Genomic DNA, 23162 nt, shown 5'->3' on the forward strand with positions numbered 1-23162 from the left:
CTGACCAGTCAGAACCTCTGCTAGTGGGTTAAATCATACAGGAAAAAAAGAAAAAATTGCTTAGCTGCCAGAAATGACAAGACACTTTTGCTGATCTGTTCTGCCTTTATGACGGCAAAGTAGTATTAAGTCTGAAAAACTGCACAAAAGGAAGAGCCTCAGTAAGAAAATAAGGGTATTATTATAGAAAAACAAGTATTCCTTTTTATTTTTTTAGACTTGCCTTTGGGTCATTTGCATCAAAGAGCCCTGTAGAAAGTCCAATCAGCAATGAACTTTTGCCTTTATTTTTTGCTGGTGATATGGAACGTGAGCGAGGTACAAAAGGCTCTTCCTGTGAAGACTGAGCTGACAGAACTGGTGAGGCTGTTGTTACAGCTGTGTGCTGCATTACCCTCTGGAATAAGGGTTCAGGTTGGAGAGAGTCACTGGAACAAGCTTCTGATATGGTAAAAGAAAGTCTGTTACAAATCTAAATAGATTAAAAACCCCAAGGTCTTAAGAAAAATGTATCTCAAGTGAATAAAACATTAATTTCTGTTGTATAGTTACAGGAGAAAACAGCACTGTAAAAATATTAAAATATCTTTGGGTTATTTCAGTAAATACATTATAATATGAAAGTCTCCCATTTTAACTTTTGAGACTATACAGCCCTCAGCTATAGCTTGTTCTCTTCTCATGCCTTCTAGTTTCTCATTATCCAGTCCATGCCTGAAATGGTGTAATCCATTTTCATCTGTTGCTTCTTGCCTTACACTAAATTTCTTCAAAGCTACCTCAACACCATTTGCCCAGGCACTGGGAAAAAAAAACCCAAATGCAGGCTGCTTAAGCCACTTATAAATAGATGCAATACTATCACCAATGTACTTGATAATATTGCTGATATACTTTCTATTCTATTGTAAAATATTCAGACCTTCTGAAGTGAAGCTCTTCTGAAGAGCAAGAAATTCTATGCAATGAAGAGATTATCATTAGCAGCTGCTTAAAACTTTTATTTTAATTCTAGCTTCAGCTTTATATTCATTTGAGATGTCTATAAACAAAGCAACACTTTTATTCAGTAAATAATCAGACTTTGTAACATTTTAAATAGTCATTTTAAAAGGCTATAACATTCAGAAACTTGACATTCACTTTTCAGTATCTGTGTGGGTCACTGGTGTAGCTTTGTTGTGTTTTCTTCCAAAGTGGTAAAAATAACAATCACAATTGGCCTTCCTGATCCATCAGAAATTTGCTTTTTAAAAGTACAAACTAAAAAAACCAAATTCAACCAGAAGACCAGCTCTTTTAGGATTAGTGAGGAAGCAAGAAGGGATGGTGCAAGTGTTCCATGCTGCCAGCTACAAAACAAGAGACTTCAACTAACCTTCTGTAGCTTCCTTTTGTGGTTGCACCTCATCAAGTGCTAGTTTCTCAGAAACTGCTTCATTTCTTCTGTCGTATTGTGCCCTATTATAAAATATCACATCCAGGAGAAACACCATATAGAAAAAGTCATTAGTCTACTGAAAAAGTCACCAAGTGCAGTAAAACTAACGTGGTGTGCAAGCAATGGAGCTTTAGCTAAGCTCAACATTTTAACTGATGTATCCAAGTCCTACTCAGTTAAAGCTAGTTGCCTGAATTGGAAAGAGAGGGAAGAGAAGAAGAGAGTATGAGTACTTACTTGTCCTCTTTTTCTTTTACCCATGCTTCATTAACAGTGACAGGAAACTCCTTACTCTGGCATTTTTTATCTTGTCCTGTTTCTTCCAACATCTCTGCTTCCAAATCATCAGTCTCTAAAATTAAAAAAAATTATATATATCTCATTAAAAATTAATCACAAACAAACAAACAAAAGACAGGAGAGCCTATACATCTTAATAAATCCTTCAGCTTTAATAATTTTCTGAGTTTTGCAGAAACAACTCAAGTTTTTTAAGCTCGTAATAAGCTAAAAATTTTGCTTCTGATACACGACAAGTATTTTAAAGCTCCAACAAACTACACCTTCTAGTAGTAGTACTACTTCTGAGCAGTAAAACTCAGAAAAATTCCCATGAATGTCAGCAAAGTGCTGGTATCATACAGGGGAAAAGATTCCAGCACAGTTGATGGCAAGAAACAAACCACCCAACCCAACAACAAAAAATTTGAAGCACTTTAGGATTCCACTCATATTCTAGAGAGTTTTCTTTCTGTAAGCACACAAAAAAGGTTTCTGGGAATTTACAAAATACATTGGTGAATCTGATTACAGCACAGGCACAGAAAGCACGTGGTCCTACGTTAAAGGTGCTAATAAAAAAATGCACATTACTTATGGGAAGATATAAATGTAAATAAGATCATTACTTGTCTCATTGAATTGGAGGACGGATTGTAATTAGAATTACTAGTGAAATGACTTACCATCCAGTGCAGTGGGTTTACTCTGCCCCTGGGTAGGTCCATCTCTTTGAGATTCTTTCAGCATAGTCACCTCAGCCTCTGTGACACTAACTGGTACTGAAGACTGAGCTCCAAAAGTTGGAAAAGCTTTCTCTTCCTTCTCCTCTGATGAGGACTGATGATCTCCTTCAATAATTTCTGCAGAACCTAAGACAAAATTAACTATTTAAACAATGCTTTGACACAGTTTGATAACAAACAACAACCTAGCAACAAAGTAAGTTAAGGATTTTTTTGCTTTAAAAGAAAGCAGAACAAAAAAGTTTGTATGCTGTTATGAAGAGTTTGCAGCTGCAACAAAGAAGCTAAAAATACTAATATTTGAATTTTACTTGCTACATTATCATTAGTACAAGTTTATCCTTGAAATAGACATCAGTGCTTCTGTCATTGGAAAGGACAAAGAGCAGGAGTTGACCAGAAACTGATACGGTAAATCCCGTAAGCCAGTAAGAAGGTTATAGGACCTATCTAATACAGTTTTAATCACATGACATCCTTCTGAAAAACAGGTTTGTTTCTATCAGTAAGTAAAATCCAAGACTTTTCAGCAAAACAGAGATTCTTCCCTGTCAGCACATCCCTCTTGATTTCTTACCACTTCACTGAGTTAAAAATATTTTGGTGTCTTTCACTATGAACTTATGCTGACATCTAGAACATTTAGAATTGAATCAACACCCCAGAGTAAGGAAGGATAAAACATGCTTCTGTGACTTCAAAATTTTTTCTGCAGACAAACTGGCAAGCTGGTACTTCCTGTACTTGCAGTGCAAGTAATTGACCAGCTGTACTTACCATTTATGACATCTAGTTCCTCAAGTAAGTCAGTCTGCAGCTGCAACTCTGCTTCTCCTAGGATCTTCAAGACTGAATCAGTAGGGCTTTTGCCCCAGACTTTCCTATGGGGTTCGCCAACATCTAACTTAATTACGTCCCCCAGAGTTTGACCTGACATGAACACAAACACAGAATCTTTTAGAAACTAGAAACTTTTATTCACTTTCTATATAATAAACAAACAACCTTGACAAAACTGGTGACTACAAAGCCAGAATTCATGTCACCTCACTCCAGGTCAGACAGTCAAAAGGCTGTGCTGCTCAGAAGTCTACAGAGATTTTCTTCTGTCAACTCCATTTAGTAACAGGAGTTATTCAATGCCAGTTAACATCCACAAGTCAATAGCAGCAGGAGATCTTTCCACCAACTCAGGCACTCCAAAAGAAAGCAGTACAAGAAATGTTTAAAACTGGCATGAGTTGGTCTTAACTTTACTGAAAATGGGAAACTAGAAGTCTCCTGTCCTGCCATCCTTTGATATTTGTTTCTGTTATTTCCCCCTCCAAGGAAAACAGGGGATATAAAGCAACAAAGAACACAGCAAAAGAAGAAGTGTCTTTGTCTTCAAACATCCAAGCCATGTAAAGCTATGGTTTTATGAAGTAGTTCTGTCACATTCCTGGTGATTATTTATTGCTACAATGTGAACCAGACTCTTAATAAGTCACACTGAAGCCAGGAGAAACATCTTCCACACAGCAAAGAAGACCAGAAGAAAATGTGAAGAGCTTACTCACACGACTTGCAATCAATGGCTACCAGATTTTCAGATGGGATAGGCACAGACTACAGATAGATGGGGTGGTCCTCTATGTTAGGGAGGATTATGAATGTCTACAGCCTAATGATGGTGATGACAGAGTTGAGTCTTTAGGGGTAAGAATCAAGGGGAAGGCCAACAAGTCAGATATCATGGAGAGAGTCCTGTTATAGACCACCCAACCAGGATGAAGAGGGAGCTGAATTACTCTAGAAGCAATTGGGAGAGGTTTCATGATCACTACCCTTTGTTCTTGTGGGGGACTTCAACTTATCAGATGTCTGCTGCAAATAGAAAATGTGAAGAGCTTACTTACTCACACGACTTGCAATCAATGGCTACCAGATTTTCAGATGGGATAGGCACAGACTACAGATAGATGGGGTGGTCCTCTATGTTAGGGAGGATTATGAATGTCTACAGCCTAATGATGGTGATGACAGAGTTGAGTCTTTAGGGGTAAGAATCAAGGGGAAGGCCAACAAGTCAGATATCATGGAGAGAGTCCTGTTATAGACCACCCAACCAGGATGAAGAGGGAGCTGAATTACTCTAGAAGCAATTGGGAGAGGTTTCATGATCACTACCCTTTGTTCTTGTGGGGGACTTCAACTTATCAGATGTCTGCTGCAAATACAATACAGCAGAGAGGAAGCAGTCCTGGAGGTTCCTGGGTTGCGTGGAAGAGACATTCCTGACCCGGCTGGCGAGGAAAGCACCCTCCTGGACCTCCTGCTTATCAACAGAAGACTGGTGGGGGATGTAATGGTTAGAGGCAGTCTTGGGCATAGTGATCATGAAATTGATAAGAGTTCTCAATTCTGGGAGCAGTAATGAGGGAGATTAGTGGAACTGCCACCGAGGACTTCTACAGGTCAGACATTGGCCTGTTCAGGAGACTGATTGACAGAGCCCCATGGGAGGCAGGCCTAAAGGGCAAAGAAGTCCAGGAAGACTGGACATACTTCAAGAACAAAATCTTAAAGGTGCAGGAGCAGGCCATCCCCATGTCCTGAAAGACAAGCCTGGGTAGAAGACCAGTCTGACTGAATAGAGAGCTTTGGCTGGAACTCAGGAACAAAAGGAGAGTTTATGGCCTTTGGAAGGGGGGCAGGCAACTCAGAAGGACTAAAGATGTAGTGAGGCTATGCAAGGAGAAAATCAGCAAGGCCAAATAGAACTAAACAGAGCTACTGCTCTTAAAAAGAACAGAAAATGGTTCTATATTTAGTCTGAAGAAAAGGAGGCTTAAGGGAAAACTTATCACACTCTACAACTACCTGAAAGGAGGTTGTAGAGAGGTGAGTGTCAGTAACAAGTGAAAGGATAAGAGGAAATAGCCTCAAGTTGAGCCAGGGGAGGGTTTAGATTGGATATTAGGAAATATTTCTTCACTGAAAGGGTTGTAAAGCACTGGAAGAGGCTGCCTAGGGAGGTGGTTGAACAGCCATCCCTGGATGTGTTGCAAAATTGTGTAGATATGGTGCTTAGGGACATGATTTAGCAGTGGACTTGGTAGAGTTAGTTTAATGCTTGGACTTCATCTTAAAGGTCTTTTCCAACCTAAATTAATTGATGATTCTATCACTGATTTAAAGAAAGAAAAAAGCTAAGAAGGACATAATAAAAGTAACATATGTAAATTGGGAACACTCATTTTTTATTTTTCTACTGATAACATAAAAGGATTTTGAAGTTAAATAAGAAACTTTGATATCTCCTAAGCACTTTTTAATTTTTCTGTTAAATTAGTGCCTTTTAAAAAGGCACTCACAAAGATAGCTCAAAGAAAGAAACCATGCATTTAGTTTGGTAAGTGTTTGTTGAAATTAGGAAATGATTTGTTGAATCTCCTGCAAGCAGTTTAGTTACTCAAGACTGAGCCTTATGCCACATCCAGTGGGACACAGAACCACCTGTTTGTCAGAAGCAGATTACATGCAACTGATAAAAGGACAATAACAACACCAGAGTACGTGCTTTATCAATATAAACACTGCACATGGCAAACTGATTTACTAATATCATGCTGAGCAAGGAAAAAAAGGAAGTACTTACAGTCTGCTCCGGCAACAGAATCTTCCATCGATAACTGAGCCAGAGGAACCAGCAACTCAGATGCCCCAGGTTCCCATTTTTTGCGATCTCCTAGAAGTGGCTGGTCACCTTCTTGTTCTTCCTTACCATCTTCACACCCACCTGATTCAGAGATGTTTTTACACTCTTTTTTTCCTTTCTCATCTTCTTGAGCTTTAAGATTTTGATTTAATCTTCTCAGTATTTCTTGTTTATTCTGAAATAAGGGCCAATATATATGACTTAAAATAGTCCTTCTCTTAAAAAGAAAATAAAACCAAATGAAACTGAGTACAGTTTGACATACTTGCGTTACAAAATCTGGATTTTTAGTTTCTTCCTCAGCTTCCTGGATAGCAGCTACGTTTTCATCCTTTGTCCAAGAAGCATAAGATACAATGCAGAAGAAAAAACAACTTGAGAATATTAACAAACTTAATAGTGAAAAATCACCTTGAAAACCTTTTCACTGACATCTGAAGACAGACTGAAACAGAAAGTATGACACTTCTACTTTTATGGGGCTTCCCAAACACAGAATTTCATGGGCAGTTCTGACTTTGAACTGTTCACTATCTGAAAGCAGTGAGCAAATGAATCAGACTCTGTTAAAGCAGACAAGTTCAGAGCACAAAGCAAATAGACATAAAGCTACATCCAGCAAAATGCCACCAAACTCCAATGCTAAAGATGAGTAATTCTATAAAAGAACAAAAAAGTGGCAAGGACAGAGTCAAGAAGCATCTGTAAGAAAAGGCAGAAGGGAAAAGAAAACTTGAGTGACATGTAAAATAATCAAACTAAAAAGTGAAGGCAAAAATGTAGATATTATAATCTTTATGTCTTCTCCAATTCCAATTGGTCTGGGTGCTAATTTTTAGTCAGTTATAGTCACCATCTTGCACTACTGTAAGATAAATTAGCCATATGGAAAAACATGCTTATGATTTAGGTATTTATGAAAACATGGTTTATTTTTCCATGTATTAACTGACAACTTCCAGTGTATTAAATTTTATATACACTGCTCCACACTGTTTCATTCCCATAGCCTCTAGGGTATACACAGTATATCATCCCACACTCTGCTAGAACTCTAGAAATAGCGTAGGTGAAAATACAGAAGTTAGCATTTCCATTAACACAGATTGTGTTACTCAAACTCTACAACAATTCACCCCTATGCAGTTTCACAATTGTTGGATCAAATGGTGGTAGCTGAGGCAGAAGTGTAAGCATTCTGGACCCAAGATCACAGAAATTAGGATGCCTCTAATACTGTTCTAGACAACACTATCAGATTCAAATCTCTTAAACTTTACATTCGCTGTTCTCTTCAAGAACATGCTCACAAAATCACTAAAAGCAAGAATCGATATAAAATAGTCCTATCATTCAAAATTTATTTTCCCACTTCCACTAAGTTACAAAGTTCTTAACTCCTCTCTTCAGGAGGCTGGTGAAAATGCTGGTTAACTGATGTCTTCTTCCACTAAGCATCTCTGATCAAAACTGAAATTGCAGCCAAGGATTCAACAAAACCCGTTTTGTTCAAAAGTGTCTGAATTTAAGTTTTAGTGTGCAGATGTATATCAACAGCTTCCAAGTTCTTGTTTCTTTTAAATTTTTCCCATTTTTTTTTCCTTGCCCCTTCACCCCCCAATTAGAAGTAGCATGTATCCTTAATGATTTTTTTCTACCTCATCTACACATTCTTCTAAAAATTATTTTTCAAATCAGTATTTTTTTTTTTCCTCTCATTAATTTTGTCCTCTTAGCAAAGTACCTACCACACCCACTTCCTTCAAAGCAGAAGTCATGGAGATGACTGGTATAATGGGCTTCACTGGAAGTTGTGGCTTAGGAGGAGCTGCTCCAAGCTCTTGGAGGCCATGCACAGGACTGTGTTCTGTAGCTCCCACATGAAAAGGCACATAAGGATTCTTTATCCCTTTTGCTATGAGCTGTATAGATTAAAAATATTTAAATCAAATTAACTTCAAGACTTTGCACGTTAAACACAGTATCAAATAGGGTCACGTGAACCTCAGAAAAGGACAACAATGCCACACATGTTCATACAGCTGCCAACTGCTCATGTGAACTACTGCCAGTTTATCAGCTTCACAACATCCTCCTTTTTGTAGCAGTATATTTCTGGTTGGACTCATCACTCTACAGCACACAGAAGCAAAAGGAGATTAAGTACACTTTGGTAAGTTACAGAGCACGAATCAAGTACTTCAGGTGATCCTAATGATTCTTAGGTTTGATGTTTTAAAATTATTGAAATTAATTTTGTACTTAAGATCAGGCTTCTAATTAGGGAATTCTGACTGACAGATGCTCTCCTCAGTTTCAGAAGACTAATTATCTAAGCTTGAAGAATCAGAGTATGAGATTTCAGTTACCCACAGATGAAGCACTACATGGACTGCACGTAACAGGTTGATTTACTCACATGTTCTTCCCAGGCTCTTTTCTCCCTTTCATACGCTTCCTTTCTCTTTCGCTCTAACTGTTCTTTCAGAACTGCAGCTCGAGCATTTGCTTGGGCCTAGAGTAAACAAACAAGCAAGCAAAAAAAGACCAACTTAAAACCATTAAAAGCATTAGTATCCTGTTCCATGGAACATTTTAAAAAGAAACATCCTTGGATTATTTCATCTTCCTTTCTCTCCCTTATTACTGTATAGACTGTCAAGGGAAGACTCCACTGACAATCAAAATCACCACACAAATATAATAGTTGATCTTCTACGTTGAAAATAACAGTAGCTCCTCAAAATTTAATTACAGGTCTTGATTTGCATAGTTATATATTTAGCATACATAGTAATCTTACATAGAGTAATGTAAAATTAGAATCTCTACTTAAAAGCATATTTGAAGCCAAATGCATTAATTGTAAAATATTAAATAATCAGATTAAACATTATAAACTTACTCATCATAAACAAAAAAGCTTCAGTTGCTGTTTCACCTCTTATTTTAAGGTTAGGCATAAGGTTAGCTTGGTTTTACACTGCTCTTTGCAGATCATGGGGGGGAAAAAACGGTCAAAGAATAGATAAGCTATAGCAATACTTGCTATGTATTGTATGATAGAGATGGTTATTGATATAAGAACACAAGAAATAAGGTTCCACTCAAACACTGGATTACTGTGAAACACACTTACTTGAAACTTAATCACAGGGATATATAGCTCACCTACCAATCCACATGTAGCCCATGTCAACATGTGTAAGGAGCTTTGCCTTCCTTTACACTTTTAACTAAATTAAATTTTTTGTTATTTAAGGTACATCTCACTTTCCCTTTCAGTATCAAAATGCTATTTTAGTTAAAACAAATTGCCTTTAGGACTAAAGCTAACCAGGAGATAAATCTCAAAGACAGGAAGAAGAAAAAACCTTGACTTGCTATGCTCAATCACAACATATTTTAAAATTGCCAATAAATAAAACAGTTGAATAAAGTTGTTGTCCGAAGAGAGTCAAAATAAAAACCTCCTGCAGTGGATGTACAAACAAACTACTGATAGCAAAATGAAACATAAGAAACTTCACAAGATAGAAAACAAGTCTGAAAAGTCAGCTCCATCTCCTCCCTCCTCACCACTACCTTCTGCATGTCGATCTTTCTGCGCTTCAGTTCTGCCTCCTCGCTCAATTCTTGTCCATCACAACTGGCAGCTTCATTCTGCAGAGTAAGCGTCCTCAGAATTATCATTAATTCAAGTATTTGAAAGTTAAGTGATGTAAGTGACTACTCAGGTCCTTTAGACTGACTGACTGTATGACTAACATGGGTTATATTTCAGTAGGTAACTCCTCACTCAAATGTAATGTCTACTTGGGACAGAGCTTCACATTTGAGATTTTGTTGTGTGTTTGGTTTTTTTTTTGTTTGGTTTTTTTTTTTTTTTTTTTGTTTTTTTTTTTTTTAAGGCATGAACAATTCACAAGCCAGGAACAAAATAATGTGCTTACTGTTGCAAGGCAAGTGACCTATCAGTGCTGGGCTCTCAACCTGCCACCCCTTATCACTGTTACTTGCTCTGCAGGTAAGGTATACAACAAAGGTTTGATGTTCTAGAATTCCAGGTTCTTCCACTGGATATGGTCCAAAGAAGGTTGAAGAGTGGAAATGACAAGAAGTCTGAATATGTAAGGTCCACCTTTCCATCTCTCTTACTTCCTTCCACAGCCTCTGCAAATTCCTATTTGCAGAACTGACAAAGCTATGCAAAAAGGTTCTGACAGGAGCTTCTTATTTTCATGCCCAACTTGTCAAAGATGACTGGAAAGAACACTGGAAACAGAAAAACTTAGAAAAATAAACTGTTACTCCTCATTGGCAAATGAATGAACACATACATTCATCTACCATATATAAACCAGGATAGTATGCAGTATAGGATACCATAGGTTCAGGGATAGATATAAAATTGTTAAATAACATAAGGAAGTAAAAATGTTTGTGACAAAACCTGGTCTGAGATGGTGTCTTTATAGAAGTGAACCTCCATGCTAAAGTCTGCATCAGCAAGTCATCAAGAGAACAAAACAAAACCTTAAACTTTGTCTCTTAATTCTGAAAATTAGTTTAGGCCTACTTCCCAGAAGGGCATTAATCTGTTCTCTGCTCCTTTGTAGGTGGCATACCTTCTGGAGCATACAACCTTACCCCAGGTAAGGTACAGCCACTGGGAAAGGATATGAGGTTCCTGATATGCCTAAAACCCCATACAGACAGTTAATGTCACAGTCACAGTCACAGTACTTTTGTTTGATTTTACTAGCGCGAACAGCCTTGGCCTCCAGACAACAGGTTTCTGGAGAGTACCACCATTCTGCAGGTGGAATGTGGGTGCTCCTAATTCTGAAAGGACATGTTGCAGCTGCTCAGTGAAAAACAAACCAAAAAAAAACAAAAAAAAAACAAAAAAAGCACAACAAAAACACAAAACCACACCACAAACCACAGTGTAGTACAGACATGGCTCTATACTGATAATGTTTTAGCACTACCATCAGCATTCTAAGGGTACTCAGGAGAGAGATTTAGAATTTTGCAGGGCTGCATATGAAGATGATTAGTCCCACTGCAGGAGTCTAGTAGCTTGTCAAAAACAGCAGTGCACACAGAGTTATGAAAATTAGCACCAAACGTAATTAAGACAGCATGGGCTTGTGGTGCATCAGCTTCAGCGTCAGTGCTAGTGATAAACTTCATTGACCAGCCTCTATGGTAAATTCATATACTTTGGTTTTCCTCATGCTTCTTAAGACAAACTTCTCACCAGTGAGAAGCAATTGAAGATAAAGAAAATAAAGAAAACAATTCAAAAGAAGTCACTAATAAAGGAAAAAAAAAAACCCACACCAGAATATTTTAGCATGAAAAAGAAAACCAAACAAAACCTACAGCAATGCAAAACTCTGCTTAGCTGGGACAGTGGTCTGAAAAAAGACAGGTGGTACCAAGCATGCTCTTGCCTTGTATGTCCACACAGTGGAAGTAAGATGCATGAAAGCACTTAACACGGGTGCTCAAAGGGTGGGGACAGGCTAGGAACTTTTCTCTACTTTTAAATCACAAAGTACAGTGTAAATATATAAGCAGGTAATCACTTGAGGAAGCCCAACCATTCTACTAAGACAACAGGAAGGGAAGAACAGACAGGAATATGAAATCAAACAGTAGGTTAATGAAAAGATGGATACAAACTAGATCATATTTAATACACAGACTGCCTCTTAAATGAGACTTTTTTTAAAACAAGTAAATGGATTGCTTCCAAAGGTGCCCTGGATTATTCAACATCTTCAAAGCATTCATTCTGAATCTACTTTATGAATATACTTTTTTTTTGTTGTTGTATTATGAACCTATTTCAGAAAATTTATTTGAAAAAAGATGTATTGATAAATTGAGCTCATGCCAGAAATTCCTACCTTTAATATGCACCTAGAGAATGTATGAAAAGGACTGCTTCATATGTACTGTGTGAGCACTGCCAAAAAGTGAATTCTGGAGAAGCTCCTACAACTAGACCCAAATCAATATAAACATGTTAGTGCTTGACAAGAAATTTACCTACCAAGTTCAGATATAACTTTACATTGTCTTGTTTTAAACAAGTTGTTGGTTTACAGGCATTGAAGCTACACCCCTAGAACTGAAATAACAAAGAAATTTTGCATATTCTGGAAGAAGAGATGGAAGTGCACTAACTGCAGAATAGAATTAAATGTCAAAAATATAAATCTATATATAAGGATAGGAGAGTACATCCCACAGCTAACTTCCACAGGTATTTCAGACTGTTCTTCAAACCAACCTTCTCTCCACGAAGTTTTGCTCGTATCTGTTGACGTTCATTAAAGTTCTGTAGCCGGATCTGTCTTAATCTTGCCAAATATTCCTAAAGCAAAGAAAGGAAAGAAGTTTCACTTATACTGAAACTGTCTCCAGGACTGTTAACTTAAAATACACAAGACTCCACTTAAAAATAAGACAGGTGAAAAAGTACCCCATGCTATTACTATCTTATTAGCATTTATTAATCTCAAAAAAAAAAATCTCTTCTAATGAAAATAAACTGGAACTTATGTTTCTCATGAACACGTTTATCAGTGTTTATCATGACATTTTATATCATTGAAGACTATGAATGGTTATATTTATCACAACAGCATTAAGGTAGACAGAGTCATTTCTATATGTACGCACATTCAAGAACTTTTCTGGAACAGCCTGATGTAGACAGCTATTATATTCATTATTTAAGAAAAAAAAAAAAACAAACCAACACCACACAAACTCTAGAACCTGATACAGTAAATTACTTCCTAGGAATTTATAAAGTCCTTTTATTTTGTTACACAGATGAATCATGCGGGGAAACTAGGCACAGTCAAGGTCAAAATAGTGCTATTTGAGTGATGAGCAATGTGGCAAGCATGCGGCAAGCATACCTCTTCCTCTTTGTTTCTGGATTTTCTTCCTCTTGCAGAAATGGGCCTGCCTCCATAGGTATCTGCCATGTTTTGCAGTGTACCCTGTTTGCCATTTAATGGTATCAAATTTAAGGTGGCTGTGGCAGTAAAATTATGAGCTTTAACCAATAACTGTTCATTTATAAGAAACCAAATCCATCCATGATCTGCAGCTGTTCTGAAGTTAACCAATAACCCCTTTATCATTCACTTCAAATAAATGACAAGTGTAACCAAAAATCCTGAGTAGCTAGAGAGAGGCTACATCTTTAGCAATATGGTTGCCTCCTCCCTGCAATTCTGATCTTCTCTTGCTACATTAGAAAGTCTAAATTCTGACAGGTCCAAGTTTTTCTACATGTGGATTATATACAAACTGCGGCACAGTGTTGGCATTTACCATTGTTGAGCCAAGCCTAAAATAAAGTGGAATCTTTATATGTTCCTACATTAATCTTTTTCTACAATGATGACTTTTAAAAAAATATACTACCAAGTAGCCTAATATTTAAAAACACATATTACATCACACATGCTGTGTTAAATGCCTAATACATATGCATTCATAGTGTGTAGTCTTGATTAGTGTGATGTACCCAGTGTCCTAACTGCCACCAAAAAGATTCAACTTTTAACGGAGTCCACTACAAAAAAGGATTCAGCCTTTAATGGAGTCCACTACAAAATAGTACAAGAATCCTTTAACTCCAGGTTTCCTGCTTGGATTAATATCCAAAATATTTTAATTGTTTTGCTCATGCTATACCATAAACCCTCTGCTGAACAGATTGTTAACTCAACATAAAATAAAGACAGTAAGTATACATGTAGTAGCTACATGGACTTTCTGCCTTATAAAATACCAGGACTTCAGCTTTCTAAAACTTGAGCTGAGAACCATCAGAAGTAAATACTCCAGTTAAGTTCTTGATAGGGAGGAGCAACTAAATACTCTCCTTGAGCAAAAAATCAGTAACTCAGCAAAACAGCACATTTCTGTGGTTTGGTAACTGGGAGATCAGAGAACAACTTAAAGGCACCATCCTGTGGATAAGAAGTAGCATACATTCATGAGGACTGGAACTCTGCTTTCAGCTTGAGCATTAGGTCATACAGAATGGAAAGTAATATTTTCCATATTCAACTTGAAGGAAATATTTGGTTTTATTTGGCTTTCTCAATGCGTGTTCCCAAGCTTCACAAGAAGCTGTCTGGCACTACTGAGGTCATTTCATTGTTTTTCAATGCAGCATTAAAGACAGTTTAGGTATTTTTGTCAAATTGATAGATTTATATCACTGCTCCTAAGAAAGAAGCTGGAAGGCAAGATCTTTGAGAACTGATTTTCTTTCTGTAGATTAACTTTTACTAATCTGCCTACGTGCCACACACCCCTGCAGTGAAGTAGCAAATGAGGTCAGCAGCAGTCCTAAAGAAGTGATGGCTGAAGTATCATCAGCTTCACCACCGAGTCAAACTTAGACTGTGCTTGAAAATTAAAACTGACAGCAACTATATTTAACAGGAACTGGTAAATTACTGCAAGTTATTTGACTTACAAGTCTTTACATAACAAAGAGCTGCATATTAACTGATGGTTACTACTGATTTCTCCTCTCAGATCATGGTCTGGACAACAGTCCCCTATATGAGAACTACTGTCAGCTAGTCAAATTATTTTCCTACGCAAACAGAGGGAAGCTGCTGAGAACTTTTGTTATCAGAACAGCAAAAATGGATTTGAAACACTGGCTTCAAATTATTGTGTCTTAAACATGTGCAGATTACTTTCCAAACTGCTCAGTGACCTCCCTGTTTTACTACAGCAGCCAGTTAAGAATAAAATGTTTGGAGTCACTGTGAAATACATCAAATAAACCTGAGAAACATTAACCTGAGTACTTGAGCATTTTTGGTATCTTGCACTATTGGTCTCATACATTTATACAATGTCAAAGTTAAGAACAAAATGGAAGCAAGTGCGGCTAAGGACTTGTCTAAGAAGAGACATTCTTAACAAGAATGGTTCATTTTTTTGAAATTATTTATTGATCTTGCAGGTTTCAAGAAACAGAAGCATAGTTTTAAAGTACTTTAAAACACATACACTAATCTAAGCATACTTCACCATAAAGCAGCCAAACTATCTAAGAATTGCTTACTGTAAATTAAATAATCCCTGAAACAAAGACCTGCCTGTAAATCATGATCTGATATTGGGATGTAACTCAGGACATGCTTCTGTAAATCTAGAGTTGGTCTGATCTCACAGCAATGCCAACATGGTCAGTTTAGTTTCAGCAGCTGACAGTGATACTGTGACTTGGTTGTACATGCATAGTGTGGAGAAGCACTCAAAAAGCAAAACTCTCCACATTATGAAAACACAGAGCTCAACTACATGAAGTCCTAGTACAAATGATTCAAAATAGACTTCTTAAAGCAATGATGAATTTAGAACTGCAAGCATAAAGATCAAAGCATTTTGTGATACTGTTCACTAGTTAATCTCTAAAGAGCAATGGTTTTGGAAATACCAAACTTGACAGAGAGTGATATCTTTATAATACCTTCTCCTTAAGCAGAAAACATTTTTGTAGAACACACTATTTACCATTTCTGATCATTGCTGTATTAGTTTAATCAAACTTCATTTTAGGTTCAAGCTACTGATACAAAGTTTCATTTTAACCAAAATTTTAAAGCTATAAAAACATGTAAATGAACGTTCTAAAATTCACAGTATCAAGTTAAGACACATGCAAAACCAAGATACTTCCCTTTGTTAATAAATTCAGTCATGAGAAGTGTATTGCACAATTCTGTTTTGTTTTAATAAAAACAGTAACAGAATGCAAACCTATCTCACATTCCCTTTTTTTTCTGAATACTGAAGGAAAATATTTAGCCAGCATTTCAGTTATGATGCTACTTCAAAGATTCATAAAGCATGCCAGAACAGTAATATGCATAGGAAGACCAGATTCCATACCATGTGTCCCTCAGCTCGAGCTTTGTTTTCCATAGCTTCTCTCTTTCGTTGCCAGAACTCTTCAACTTGCTTTGCTCTATCTGAAGATATCCATCCTTTTTGCCTAAGTAATTGCAACACATAAGATGAAAGTCCCTGAAATACGACACTCAAAAAGTCCCCCTGCATTTATTTTAACTAGCACACACACACAGACACACAACGTTCTACAAGTAAAGCATAAAAACGCCTTCAGAAGGCATTCAAAATAATGCTCTTTATTAGTCAAAATACAAGTCAGACTTACATAAAATGGAGGAAAATAGGCTCAACTAAGTTAAAAGAACAATTTAAAAAGTGAACCAAAACAAAACCCCCCAAAACACTATGTTGTCCTTCCAGATTCTGATCAACATAGCAAAAACAAAAGTCAAACCACAATCTTACTGTGATAATTTGTGAAAATGTCTCAGCTTGTTTCATTATTGTTATAATCTGTGAAAAAGGAGACTCTTTCAAAGTTTCCTATCAAAGTTGAGCAATAACTCACCATGTCAATCAGTCAGCAAGGTCAGTATTGCAGCAATCTTTCAATACTGACCTATGTTTGGAGTAAGAGCTTCTTGCACTTAGATAATATTAATACAGTGCCAGTATTCTCAGAGTGTTCTGGCAGCTCCTTCGGGGGGAACCTGGGGATTATTTTTAAAGAGACCATGAAGGAATTTTTCTACCTTAGAGCTAGCTAGAACAAGATTTTTTTTTTTTTTTTAATTTTGATGTTCCACCCCAGGTCAGGAACCTGCTTGGGCAGACAGGAAGGATATGTTCAAGTCATCCTAACTGAGCATCTGGCAAGTCTCCTAGTATGTACATAGGATCATTCTGTAGAGGAACCAGTTTCTGAGAAGTTGGTTAGAAGTAGACTCAAAGGAAGCTTTCTATCCAAAAAAAACAAAACCAAAACAAAACCATAAACAAACAAACAAAAAAACACAAACAAAAATGGTGTAAGATATTCTAACAAATGGCAGAATGAGGAGCACTGGGGGTCCAACACCACGCAGAAAGAAACTGGAATAAGCTGATAGTAATAATCAATCAGGCTGAGACACTTAAAGAATCCTAAGAATTATTTTGCAGTACAGGAGCTATTACTAGTAATTAATAAATTGATTAGTATACTAATTAAACATCCTTACAGCTTGCTTTTCCTTCCCCCATCCCCAATTAAATATTTCCATATGCTACAATTCATTAAGAGGAAGATGGTGGTAAAACTGCTTTGATACAGTAAAACAAATGAAGTAGCAGCTTTGAAAAGGCAAGATGAGCCAAACCTGTTTGTCACAAACCAATTTCACAGGAAAAAATTATTTTAACCATATTTTATGAAAAGAGTTTTCCCTACTCTAAAGCTGAGTTACTAATTTTGCTAAAACATTTCAGCTAGATTTATTCTGGGTTGCATTTCTGTCCAAGACACAATTTTTTAAAGATTACTGATGTTGAATATACTTAGCTTTACGTTAGTTGTGGTAATGTTATCAGAAAGATTTCAAATTGAGGATTTCTCAGCTTCTTTAATAGACACTCTGAATTACCTGTCTTTAAGAAAGTTGCAATTATTTAAATTCTTCTTTTGAGCTCAATATCCTGGACACTTATCTTTATATTTCACCTCTAGCTGAAAGAGCAAAATGCAGGAAAGAAATACTGCTACACTAGCTATGATAATAGAATTGCTTCTAGGTAAATTAAGTACAAGTACTTATTATGTTTCAAATGCTAAGAAACAGCACCTCAATGTAAGGCTAAAGGTAATCCAGTTTATAAATAGACAAAAAAAAATTCTCTCTATATTTTGAAATTTCTGCAGTGTATTTTAACTGAGTGGTTCCAAGTTCATGTATTTGACAAATACTGCCTCAGCTTCTCTTCAAGATCTCCATGCTATTCATAATTTTCAGCCCTCTACTATATATAGTTCCTCTCAATTTTAACACATTTAAAACTGTTTACTCAGGTGTATCATTTAGTATTATCAAATGCAGGAGGAAGTGTTTCCTAATCTAGAGAAGATTTGAGGATTGTGGCACTTTGTGCAAAACATTGAGAATAAATAGAGGAGGACAGAAATACAAATCTAAATAATCTGGGAAAATACACCTTCCAGTACTGGGTTGTACCAGGAAAAATTGTAATTAGCTCACAACAGCCCAATTTATATTATACTATGTTATATTAAAACACAAGAAAAAGTGTTTTCTTTTGCCATGTCCTTTCCCTCACATTAACTCTGTTTATTTCTTCCTCCATGGGACACATCACTGAATCTGTACAAATGTAAATAACACAGGAGAAAATCTGCAAAATTTGAGAAAAAAAAAATTGAGACAATTTTGAGAAAATTTAAGTCTAAGAAAGTTAGTTAGTAACACATGCTAAATGTCTAGAAAAAAAAAAAATTCCTATTTACTTCTCCCAAGTGCAGACAGTTCTCTGGGCAATGCTAACAGATCTAAAGAAGAGTAAGAAGTTTTGAAGAAAGTCTGAAAGACTGAAATTATTTAGAGAACAAAACCAATTTAAACAATTATTTTATATATAAAATTTTCAGTTTATAGTAACTGAAAAGAACACATATTACTGAATTAGAAGCTGCACAACACTGCAACACCTGGTATTGGCATCTTGACAAAGAAAGCTCCTAGAAGTTTTCCACTGATCAATAACCAGGAGCTAACAACTCTGGGAGCATTCTAGACACTCTCCTATGCTAGAGAGTCAAACAGATGCAATCTAAAAAGGCAGTCAGATTGAGAAGACACAAGAAGGAAGCATCTTGGCAGGTAACACAAAGTGGAACTATGAAAAAAGCAAAGGAGAAGGCTTACGATGTCATCTGCAGCTGCACTAAGCCAAGAATTTTGTCTGAAATCTAGTTTAATTGCAGTTGTTAGTAATCCTTTTTTTCCCACTACTGGGGAAACCAAGGTTTCCATTGGTTCTAAAAGAAGCATGGTCTGTGAGGGACTAACACACAAACAGATGGCACAGCACCAATGGGTAAAACTGATTTTGAGACATGTCCAACTAGTACATGAAACAAAACACAGGACAAGAATCTAACATGTGGGGACAGATTTATGGGTTATCAATAGTCCAACCTGTTTGCTTGTATAGACATCTCCTTCAATCTTTTCATTTTTTTCCTAACTGCACCAGCATCAGATAAATGGTGATGACCTGCAGATCCCTTAGGAACTCCTGGATGTATTCCAGATGGAATTCCTCTGCAGATAAATATGTACAGCAACTTTCATTACTTTCATCTAAAGCAGACCACGTGCAGCTTCTAATGGAAGGTAGTCGTACCTTTCAACAACTCCTCGGCCTTGTACTTTCTCCCTCAGTTTGGCTTCCCTCTCTTCAGCTACTCTAATGTTTTCTTTTTGCTGTTGCATCTGGTCAAAAATAGCATGATAGTGTTCATGTTGTCCTCTGGAAGACACAGGAAAAGGACCAACACCACCTCCACCGCCATAATATGGTGCCTGCAAACCAGAAGGGGTAAGGCAGAAATCTCAAGTACTGGTTTTAACAAGCCTTTTCAACTTTCATCTTTTCAGCACAACAAACATTACTATGCCCTGCAACAATTCTGAATTGCAGAAGTTTTACTCTTGGCACACCCCTGCTTTAACAAACTACAAAATAGATTAAAACTTTATTTTTAATTAGTAATTTAATTAGCCTCTGGTAATAGGCTAGTTACACATGAGACATCTTTCACATATTTCAGAAGGTATTGGTAGCAGATCCTTTGAAATCTAGTTTCAATTCAAATTCAATTTTTTTAATTATTTTTTTTCCCCATGAAGCTGGAAACTGTTAAGCACATTTCTGAAGTAGCTGAATGGCATTAAGTGCAGATTTATCTGAGACTCCCCCTTGTTACCAACCTGTAATTTGGTGTCATCACCAGAACTGAAATGATTCCCTACTAAAGCTCAGATTAGGGGAACATGTAACACAAGCTACTGCTTTATGTGAATTATCTCTGTCATTCTCAAAGAATTAGAACTCCTACATAACCTTCATGTGAAAATGGGGAAAAAAGAAATGCTGCAAGCAGCTGTGTACAGTAGTAGCCAAGGATGGATGCAGAAAATGTGAAACTGGCAAAATAAGGTTAAGGTTGTCAGCACAAGCATAAAAATGTTCCCTTTACACCTGGGAAAAGCAGTCAAACATCCCATGTGAGTGAATCTATGGAATTTGGTTTTGCAATAATGACAATGTTACTTCCAGTGTGATCTTAAGTATTTTAAATAAATACAAACAGGTAAGATGTAAGATTGCCTGCTTAGAAGTCCTTGAACAGATTAAGTTTGAAAATGGAATTTAACTCACATTCTGAGCTTCAGTTGCTCAACTCCCACCAATAGCTACCCATAATCCATATGACAGAAATCTAACTGAAAGATTTATTCAAGCAGTCAAATAAAAATGCAGGTATGATGAATAAAAATAACTTCGTATACAAGACTACAGTTCCTACAGATCGAAGGAAAAGTCTTGCTGTAGATACTACGAGATTTCATGTGTTAGAGCTCAGTTTTCAAAGAGATTATCTAAAGAAATAGTATGATCAATCTCCAGGCAAATACTATGCAGCAGGTGCTCAGCCAGTCTATGGAACAGTTACAGGCCCTGCTAGAACCACAAACCCAAAGCAGTCAAATCCTTGCCACCTCCTTCCCTACTTTCCCTCAGAAACAGGAGCAGCAACTAATCCAGAAAGACAACAGGAGGTGAAAATGAAGCAGTGTGTGCCCCTGCTGTGCCTTCATAAGAGGCTATATGGCTTACTTTATTGGAAAGCTTGAACAATGCTGTTTGACAGCTTCTTCATGGCATTGTTGGATACATTACTTAATTATCTTTTTCCAAAATGAAAGCAAAGACTACTATAACAGTATATGGAAACCTAGAGTGATAACCTAGTAGCCTGCAGTAAGATATGTACTAAACTATCCAATTTAGAGAAGAAATTTCTGTGAACTTTAAAACACGTCTGCCACAGTATTTTATACCAGTGGCACTTAGTGAAAATATACACAGCAGATGAACCTCAGTTTCCCTGGATGACTGAGAACACCGAAAATGACGCAAGCTGGAGCTACAAAAGTTTGTTTCCAGTGTCTAAGGACCTTGCAATGAAACTCTCACTGTTAATCAGCAATATACGTAGCTCTCATCCAAACATGACAGTGCTGATATATCATGTTGTATGGAAGCTTGTATTGGTGCCTGCCAGTTTCATCTTCAGAGGGAGAAGAATGGCAGAGGAACAAAATCATGTTTTTTCTATTTTTCCTTTAAATCAGGACCTGGTAGTTTTAAAACCTGGTATGCTTAAGTTTGCTTTTATATTTAAGTTTTACTTATATGATGTGTAGTACACCTCCAAAGATTGTCTATTTAGAAATAATATATGTAATAAGCAGCTACTGAAACTTGATCAAGTGCTTGTTTACTCCTTATATTCTTGCACAAGGAACAGAAAATAAAACCCCTGTTCATTTTGACTCTATTGCTCAGTCAGCACTTGTCTACAAAAACCCTGCTACACATGTTTAAGCCAAGTATTTTTGTAAGACTCACTACCACCACAACAAATAGCTGTGTTTTTATCAATTTTCTATTGTTAGGTAGGTTTACACCACAGCAATACTTGAATCCCTGTCCTGGCTCTGTCTGATGGACGTTCCCAGATCTTTATATTCAACTAAACTCATGCAACTACTTCCCATGAGAGTTACATTTCTGTGAAACTATGACACCCACAAACACACAAAAAGATGATCTCATAGGAATCAGATTAAATTACGTAATCAAATTAAGTAAAACATGAATGGCTAAAGGGTCTACTGCTTTCAGAAAAAAATCATTAGATTCACTCAGGATTTTTTACCCCCCTTCCTGAACAACTTCTCAGCATATATACACACCTACATTGCTAAATAACTAAGAAAGCTTAGAAGCAGGTGTTGAATGCTGGGGAAGAAGTACGTTACCACAATAACCCAGAAAAAGATTTCAACAGAATTCAAGAACAAAATAGAATGTGAAAGAAGCTGTTCATGCATTTAGATTCATCACAGGAAAAGCAGCAAAAACAGGAGCGGAAAAAAAAGTGGTGCGTGAAAACCATTACTGGCAGGAAGAGATTCAGAAATTTAGTAGGTAATAAAGATGAAAATTGCACATGATCTCCAAAAAGCCAGGAAAGAGAGTCTCTTATGCAATTTCTCTTAAATTATCCATAGATTAATAATGGGCAGCCCCAAGAGTTGACTTTGAAGAACGTATCTTTCGGAAAAGAGAAGACCATGCCAGAAAACCAAAGGTGGGGGGAACAGACACATTTCTGCATCTGCTGCCAACCTTAACATCACCACTTCCACCTGAACCAAGCACATTCCTCCATCCTTGTTCCCTGGCTCTGTTTATTCGTTCCATCTAAAGGAGAAAACAATACAGGAAAACATAATTCAAGGAATCACCAAGTAAAAATTGAACTTCACTAATAACACACATAAATATGTTTTACCCTTTCTTTTTCCAATCTTCTCGCTTCATCTGCCTTCAGTAAACTGATCTGCAACGTGTAAGGTTTAAACATGTTTAGTAACTGGGAGATCAAACTATTCCATATTCTTATGCAATACATAATACACCACACTGCAAGATACTTCATTAAAACTACTATGATTTTTTTCAGAAGGTCTGAAGAATCTTGTCTACCTGATCTCTTTGGCGTTTTTCAGGCAATTCTAACCTTTTCTTTTTTGAAGGTGCCTGCAAAATAAGTATATATTTTAGTATTATTTCTGAGCCATTTTTCTCTCAAGTCTCTGTCAAGGTAAGTTAGTACTCCAATTGCTGGTGTATGTCCACAAAGATTAAAAAATACCAATAAATTTTTTAAAAATAGCTGTTACGTACTGTTTGGGAAAAAGATAAGGAGGAAAAGTTTGAAGGTTTTATTCCG

General features: G+C 36.7%; 1 protein-coding gene across 1 annotated transcript in view; it reads right to left on the bottom strand.

The window, feature by feature from the left end:
* NEK1 (NIMA-related kinase 1) overlaps window positions 1-23162 on the bottom strand; it is a gene marked incomplete at both ends in the record, with an annotated part of 45791 nt that overhangs the window by 10950 nt on the left and 11679 nt on the right. The window contains 18 exons of the mRNA XM_008935440.1: window positions 224-441; window positions 1379-1461; window positions 1679-1793; window positions 2407-2592; window positions 3244-3396; window positions 6107-6341; window positions 6432-6497; window positions 7915-8088; window positions 8586-8681; window positions 9752-9829; window positions 12474-12557; window positions 13111-13194; window positions 16124-16226; window positions 19273-19398; window positions 19481-19659; window positions 22556-22630; window positions 22722-22769; window positions 22916-22969. Coding sequence (XP_008933688.1) covers window positions 224-441; window positions 1379-1461; window positions 1679-1793; window positions 2407-2592; window positions 3244-3396; window positions 6107-6341; window positions 6432-6497; window positions 7915-8088; window positions 8586-8681; window positions 9752-9829; window positions 12474-12557; window positions 13111-13194; window positions 16124-16226; window positions 19273-19398; window positions 19481-19659; window positions 22556-22630; window positions 22722-22769; window positions 22916-22969 — 2157 coding nt within the window. The remainder of the gene's footprint in view (window positions 1-223; window positions 442-1378; window positions 1462-1678; window positions 1794-2406; window positions 2593-3243; window positions 3397-6106; window positions 6342-6431; window positions 6498-7914; window positions 8089-8585; window positions 8682-9751; window positions 9830-12473; window positions 12558-13110; window positions 13195-16123; window positions 16227-19272; window positions 19399-19480; window positions 19660-22555; window positions 22631-22721; window positions 22770-22915; window positions 22970-23162) is intronic.

This window comes from Merops nubicus, unplaced genomic scaffold (assembly GCF_000691845.1).
Source record: "Merops nubicus isolate BGI_N331 unplaced genomic scaffold, ASM69184v1 scaffold17842, whole genome shotgun sequence".
NCBI classification, from domain to species: domain Eukaryota; kingdom Metazoa; phylum Chordata; class Aves; order Coraciiformes; family Meropidae; genus Merops; species Merops nubicus.